Source organism: Clinocottus analis, unplaced genomic scaffold, assembly GCF_023055335.1.
Source record: "Clinocottus analis isolate CAN_PGR_092001 unplaced genomic scaffold, fCliAna1.0.p SCAF_75, whole genome shotgun sequence".
Classification (NCBI taxonomy): Eukaryota; Metazoa; Chordata; class Actinopteri; order Perciformes; family Cottidae; genus Clinocottus; species Clinocottus analis.
Window position 1 is genome coordinate 97501 of NW_027176235.1, and position 7500 is coordinate 105000.

At 46.6% G+C, this 7500-nt stretch overlaps 2 protein-coding genes across 2 annotated transcripts in view; one reads left to right on the forward strand and one right to left on the reverse strand.

Annotated features, from left to right (window-relative positions):
- Positions 1-3614, forward strand: part of tsn (translin) — a 3745-nt gene extending 131 nt beyond the window's left edge. Inside the window, exons 2-8 of the mRNA XM_068567059.1 lie at positions 178-234; positions 673-948; positions 1823-1916; positions 2023-2119; positions 2270-2385; positions 2676-2755; positions 2834-3614. Coding sequence (XP_068423160.1) covers positions 883-948; positions 1823-1916; positions 2023-2119; positions 2270-2385; positions 2676-2755; positions 2834-3061 — 681 coding nt within the window. The 5' untranslated portion in view covers positions 178-234; positions 673-882 and the 3' untranslated portion in view covers positions 3062-3614. The remainder of the gene's footprint in view (positions 1-177; positions 235-672; positions 949-1822; positions 1917-2022; positions 2120-2269; positions 2386-2675; positions 2756-2833) is intronic.
- A 1128-nt stretch (positions 3615-4742) lies between these two features.
- The window catches only part of arhgef49 (Rho guanine nucleotide exchange factor 49), a 20710-nt gene continuing 17952 nt past the window's right edge, over positions 4743-7500 (reverse strand). The window contains exon 8 of the mRNA XM_068567046.1: positions 4743-7018. Coding sequence (XP_068423147.1) covers positions 6175-7018 — 844 coding nt within the window. The 3' untranslated portion in view covers positions 4743-6174. The remainder of the gene's footprint in view (positions 7019-7500) is intronic.

A 7500-nucleotide genomic window follows, 5' to 3' on the forward strand; every position in this document is an offset into this window, starting at 1 on the left:
GTTATTGTCTATTTTATTAGTTATTATCTGTTTTTAATTTAATTATTATTATTTGCTTTTCAAATCATAGATTTGTATTTATCAAAGCCAATTTTAGACTTTTAAAAATGATTTAAAAACTTCAGTAGTCCGTGTCCCGGGTGGGGCTTCAGTAACTTTCATGTGTTTTCCGAGCAGCACCTGAAGGCAACATTAGCAGCATGCAGCTTTGGCGCCATCAACAGGATGAATGACGTAATGCAGCATTGATGTTATTTCTGCAGAATATATAACTTTTCATTACATTATATTGTTCATAGTTCATTATTAAATGCATGTATTATTAGAAAGATGTTGTTTGTTATGTATTGTGTGTTGAATAAAATTAAAATAAATATGGTAACGTGAAAATATCATCAAATTGACTACATTACCATATTAGTTCATTTACACTATGAATGCAATGCCATTAGACAGTTTGAAATTATTATAACCATATGTATCATATTATAATAATAATAATAATAATAATAATAATAATAATAATAATAATAATAATAATAATAAAACACATTTGTCCATACAAATGTAAAGTATATATTTTACATTATTCATTATTATTACTATGTTGTTGTTATTCATGATAACCTTCCTGTTTTAAAACACTAATAAATAAATATGATTTTTCTCTAGCGGGAAACGTAACGTGACGTGATGACATCATCACCGGGCGCCACACAAAGCAGCGCGGAGGCAGAGGCGACGTTATTGTGCACGTTGATGGTTTTTCCTTCTGTTTATTAGCTTCCTTTTCTTCCTCAACTTCATCCTCCTCTTCTTCTTCAACCTCTTCTTCTTCAACCTCTTCTTCTTCGTCCTCCGGACCGGAGCACCGAGGCCGAGATGTCGGTGACCGAGATGTTCAGCTACATCCAGGGCTTCCTGAGCGCGGACCAGGACGTCAGAGAGGTGCGGACGCTTCAATCAGCGCTTTAATGGCTGGAGTCTGGTCTGCGGGCCACAGTGCGCCTAGTGGTCCGCTTTGGTCCACTTCCACAAGCAGTTGCGCGCCGTCATGTCCTCCAGGTGGAGAGAAGGAGCCGCCGCGGCGTCACTTCACCTGCAAATATAAATCACGTGACTAATTGTATTCGGTAGCACGCGCGTGGAAGGTTCCCGGGTTTCGCTGAGACGCGTAACGCCAAAGTCCCTTCAAAAATATGTCGAAATAAGGCTGTCTTTGTTTTTTGACGGCGTTTAGCTCTGCTGACCGATTATCTTCACAATAATGTGAACGCTCTTTGGTTCGGCACGCCTTCACATTTAATTAAAACAATTCATGGATCTTTCTCCCATTAGTAAACCCTTTTAAAAAGTCAATATTAAGCTAATGGGCAACAAGAAGTCACATCAGATATTTACATTGTCTGGATTTAGACTCCAGCATCTCACTTTGCAGATTTACTCGTTTTATTGTATGAAGATGAATGTACTGCACACTGTGTTGAGAGGTATTTGTTGCAGGAGATGTTATATAAACAATAATGCTATGTTGCAGGAGATGTGATATTAATGATGCTGTGTTGCAGGAGATGTGATATTAATAATGCTGTGTTGCAGAAGATGTGATATTATTAATAATGCTGTGTTGCAGGAGATGTGATATTAATGATGCTGTGTTGCAGGAGATGTGATATTATTAATAATGCTGTGTTGCAGGAGATGTTATATTAATGATGCTGTGTTGCAGGAGATGTTATATTAATGATGCTGTGTTGCAGGAGATGTTATATTAATGATGCTGTGTTGCAGGAGATGTTATATTAATGATGCTGTGTTGCAGGATATCCGTAAGGTGGTGCAGGGGTTGGAGCAGACGGCCAGAGAGATCCTCACGCTGCTGCAGAGCGTCCACCAGCCAGCAGGGTTCAAAGAAAGTGAGAAATAAATCGCTAAATCTCTCACTTTCTGTCTGTGCAACTCTTCTCTTCTTTAATAAACTCTTCTTTAATAAACTCTTCTTAATAAACTTTTCTTCTTCAGTCCCCAGTAAAAGTGCTAAAGCCAGAGAGTTGTTCTGTTCGGTTCGGACTCAACTCGGAGAGCTGAAGACAAAGTTCCCTGTGGAGCAATACTACAGGTACATGTTTACTATTCATAGCTTTTTATCTATCTATCTATCTATATCTGTATTTCAGCAGAATATAACTTTGTTTTAAAGATAAACATCTAAGATCAAAGATATGTTGATGTGACAGGAGGTTCACTCTGAACGTTCTCTGTTCTCCAGGTTCCATGAGCATTGGCGCTTCGTGCTGCAGCGCTTGGCGTTCCTCGCCGCCTTCGTGGTCTACCTGGAGACGGAGACCCTGGTGGTGCGTGAGGAAGTGGCCAAGATCCTCGGCAGTAGGTTTCTGTGTGCGAGAGCGTTGAACACAGAGGGTTGTTAGTTCAACTCTCAAGTCAGGAAACATCAGCAATACTACATGTTGTACCTTTTCTTTGTTTTAGTGTTTCTGTTCTTGTGTTTTTCTAATATCTATTTTATATTCATGTGAAAACATCTGGATGTATTCTAGTTCATCACCATTTTACACCTGAACGCATCATTTACCTCCAGCCAGTACTCGTGTTCACTGAGCGGAGCCTGAACGCACCGTGACTTCATCCTCTCCCTCTTCTTGTCTCCTCTTCAGTCGAGGTGCAGCGTGAGAAGGGCTTCCACCTGGACGTAGAGGATTACCTGGCAGGAGTCCTCATCATGGCCAGCGAGCTGGTGAGTTCTCTGATGACCTCAAGCTCGTCTCCACCTCCGTCTGCACGCTCTCCTCCTCATCCTCCTCTCCTCCTGCAGTCTCGGCTGGCGGTGAACAGCGTGACGGCGGGCGACTACACTCGTCCGCTCCGCATCTCTAACTTCATCAACGAGCTGGACTCGGGCTTCCGGCTCCTGAACCTGAAGAACGACCCGCTGAGGAAACGCTACGACGGCCTGAAGTACGACGTGAAGAAGATCGAGGAGGTCGTGTACGACCTGTCCATCCGGGGGCTCGCCAAGGAGGCCGGAGACCAGGCCCAGTGAGGGCTGGACCAGCCGGTTCTGGACCAGTGACAGCTGGTTCTGGACCAGCTGTCACTGGTCCAGAACCAGGCCGGCGGCTGAGGTCACATTGAGTTGATGCTTTGATCTGTTTCTGTCTCGCAGAGTCTTTGTTTCTGTTTATTTGCCAAAAGAAGAGACAGGAAGTGTTTGTTCTCGTTGAGTTTTGTTGTTTTTCTTCTCTTTGAGTCAGAACTTTGAAACGGACCGGAGCCTCGTTCATGCAGGAAATATTCCATCAAACGTAGAATCCACGAATCGTTTCTCGGCCTTCGGACCAGATCTCTGATTTCAGACTTCAATAAATAAATCTTGTTTTTTAGCTCCAAACAGTTTATTTCCATAAATAAACAAATCAAAATGAATGAGGCACCTGAGTGTTTTGGGTTCGAGTCCCTCCTCCCGTCCTGTTGGTAGCTCGTTCTTTACTCTTGAATCATCTTTAAAAAACAAAACGCTTCAGAATGACTGTAAATATATTTCTACGTTTACTGGCTGCGTCATACTTTATATTAATAAAACAAATGAAAGAAGAGGTTGTGTTTAAAGTCTTTTTAATATAATTCACAATATATTACATGGGGGGTAATACATCAGGTCTTCCAGAAAGAAAAGAAGAGGAAGGAGCGTCAGCAGGTTCAGGTTCTTCGTCTCAAACAGGAAACCTGCTGTTCTACTTCCTGTTCCTCAGCAATCATAAAGTGCATTAACTTAAATAAAGCCTTCATAAATAATAATCACGCTAAAGGAAAGAGGAGTTCTATCTTCTATTGCCGGTGAGTCTGGAGCGACGCTACGGAGGACTGCCGAGGCCCGGCTCACACGGGTCACACGGGTCACGGCTCACACAGTCACGTGACACACGGTCACATGACCGCCAGGTCGCTTTCCTTTTTTAAAGTCGAGTAACAGAGTTTTTCAACCTCTTAAACTCAGACACACATCGTGTCCGTGAAAGTATTCAGTGTGCTCTCGTTGACTCGGGTCAGGTGACGTCGGTTGATTCAAACCAAATTCATCTCATTATTTTATGATTGATTTGTTTTGTAATCAAATGATTGATCCTGACGTCGTTACTTCTGTCCCTCGGTCCGGTCCGTGCGACCCAACACGAGCCCCCGAGCCAGAGGTTGAAGAACTCTGCACTCGACACACAGTGAGGAGAAGCTGCAGCGACTGACAGGTACAGCAGGTTTGATGGCGCCACCGCCATCTGAACGCGAGTCCTCCACGCCGAAGACTCAAGGGAAGCTTCAGACTCAGTCTGAAGACTCAACTGAGTCTGAAGCTTCAGACTCAGTCTGAAGACTCAACTGAGTCTGAAGACTCAACTGAGTCTGAAGCTTCAGACTCAGTCTGAAGACTCAACTGAGTCTGAAGACTCAACTGAGTCTGAAGCTTCAGACTCAGTCTGAAGACTCAACTGAGTCTGAAGCTTCAGACTCAGTCTGAAGACTCAACTGAGTCTGAAGACTCAACTGAGTCTGAAGCTTCAGACTCAGTCTGAAGACTCAACTGAGTCTGAAGACTCAACTGAGTCTGAAGCTTCAGACTCAGTCTGAAGACTCAACTGAGTCTGAAGACTCAACTGAGTCTGAAGCTTCAGACTCAGTCTGAAGACTCAACTGAGTCTGAAGCTTCAGACTCAGTTGAGTCTTCAGTTGAGTTCCCGTGAAGACTCTGTGGCTCCAGAGGAAACCTCGGGGATGAACTTCATGTCCGCTACGTGTTTGGATCCGGCAGAGATTATTGCTGTCGTGTGGTTTCCCGTTTAAAAACACAGTGATACAGGAAGTGTTGTACTGCCGACGTCCAGCAGAGGGCAGTGACAACAAACAGAACACTGGACAAAGATCTGGACCCTTCGTCTTCTTATAAAATAAAAAAATGACAATACAATTTTTCTTTTTTTTTGCAGTCGGCCATGTTTCAGTCGTGCTCTTCACACAGCTCGACGTCCTCGGAGGAAACTTTACAATCAAGGCTCTCGAGCTCGGCCCAAGTTCTTTTTTTTTTGGTTGTCCAGGAATCTGACATGTTCCTTTGTACGTGACGTCATGACGGGCGGCGCACTTAAAGCTTCGTAAGAAAAAGTGCTGAATCTTTCTCCCACGAGACTTTGAGAAGAAAGATTATTTTTACTGAACTATTTTAATCGTAGACATAGAACGGGAGTAGAACGGACATTTCATTGGTTTTCGTCGTCATTTGACTGGTGCAAAAATAGAAAATGGCGATTGTTGACGTCAGGTAGCTAGAATCGTTAGCTAGGTAGCGTTAGCTCGTCTTTCTCCGAAGGCGGAAGGGAACCGTTGGGCCGTAATGCCGCTCGGTTCATTTTCTGCAACCAGTGTAGCATTAAAGCATGATGGAATTAGTGAGCTAACTAGCAAGCGTAATGCTAGTTGGCAAGCTAGCTTATCCTCCTCCAGAGCGGTTGGCCCGTTAGACCCAGCGCTGCTCGGTTCATTTTCGGCAACTAATCTCGCAATAAAGCATTGTGGAATTAGCATGCCAGCTTGCTTACTAGCAAACTGTACGCTAGTTAACTAGCTAGCTTGTCTTCCTCCAGAGCGGCAGGACAGTTATGGTAACCGGTGCAGCATTAAAGCATGGTGGGAACAGCAACGCATTCGTGCTGCACCGGTTACCAAAAATGACCCGAACAAAGTTGTCAGTTGACACAAGAGTGTTTTCATGAAGCATTGAGTTTTTAACGGCTGACTTGTTAGCTCGCTAGCTTGCTAGTTCCACCATGCGTTAATGCTGCTCTGGTTGACCTGAACAAAGTTGTCAATAATCTGGTGATTTAGTTCGCTCAGACAGGAGTGTGTTGTATGAAGCGTTAAGTCAACTTTTAGCCTTTTACCCGTGTTAGGAGACTTCACTCCGTAAGTCTGTTTAGTTTTCACTCATGTTCGCTCGCTACAGCGCCGCTCTGACCGCCGCTCTGACCGCCGCTGCTGCGTTGACTTGAATGAGGATGTCCGTTCTACTTCTATTCTACTTCTATGGTTTTTAAGAGCGTCTCTCAGAAATGCTCCTCGTTGTGAGTTGAGCTCTGCAGGTTATTTACAGTTTGCCGGGGTCAAGTCTCAGGACCGGGTCTGGCTCGTGTTGATCATGATGTTGGGCAGCGCGTTGCGTCTCTTCCTCCAGGTGCCCAGGTCTCGGGTGTACCTGTTGATCTGGTGGAACCACTGCTGCGTGCGGGCTTTGTCCGAGGCGCGGAGAACGAAAGACTCCCGCCGGATGTCGAGCACCTCGAACGTGTCCTCGCAGTCCGGATCGGTGGACACCACGCAGTTCCCCAGGCGGATGGGCTCCCTGAGCACCGCGAACTTCCCGCTGCTCTTGTCCTTGATCAGAACCAGGACTCCGTCTCGAATGCTGTCTGCGCCGCCGCCGCCTCCCTGATCCCCCCGCGCCGCCGCGGCCGTGTCGGCGCCCTGTGCCGGGTCCTCGCCGGGCCGCTGTATCCTCACCATCAGCAGACTCTGGACGTTTTGGAACTTGAGCGCCTTGCTGCCCTTCTTCACCCACTGACCGTCCGCCGGCTGGGACAGCTGGAGGGGTCCCTCCATGACGAAGCGCGTGTTTTCTCTCGCCCAGCCCACCGTCTTCATCGACACCTCTCGCATCTCGATGTTGATCACCTCCCGGTTCTTGCGGCTGTCGCGGCGGAACGAGCGGAGGGACCAGGTGACGCCATTGCCCTCCTGCTTGGTCTTCATGTTGATGTGCTCCAGGTGGGACTCCACCCGGCTCTTGGCCTCGCGGAGGCGGGCGTAGTCCGGGTGGCACTCGGGAGTGACCTTGATGATGCGGCTCAGCAGGAGCGGGTACTTGGTGACCCGCTGGAGGGGCGCCATGAGGAAGGAGCGCAGGTTCATGCGCCGCAGCGCCGTGTTGTCATTCTGGGAAACGTCCAGGAAGATTCTGAGGAGAGAGAATGCAGCTTTAACACACGAAGCATAGACTTCTATACAACCAGAGGAGTCGCCCCCTGGTGGTCAGGAGAGAGAATGCAGCTTCAACACATGAAGCATAGACTTCTATACAACCAGAGGAGTCGCCCCCTGGTGGTCAGGAGAGAGAATGCAGCTTTAACACATGAAGCATAGACTTCTATACAACCAGAGGAGTCGCCCCCTGGTGGTCAGGAGAGAGAATGCAGCTTTAACACATGAAGCATAGACTTCTATACAACCAGAGGAGTCGCCTCCTGGTGGTCAGGAGAGAGAATGCAGCTTCAACACATGAAGCATAGACTTCTATACAACCAGAGGAGTCGCCCCCTGGTGGTCAGGAGAGAGAATGCAGCTTTAACACATGAAGCATAGACTTCTATACAACCAGAGGAGTCGCCCCCTGGTGGTCAGGAGAGAGAATGCAGCTTCAACACATGACGTCTTGGCTTC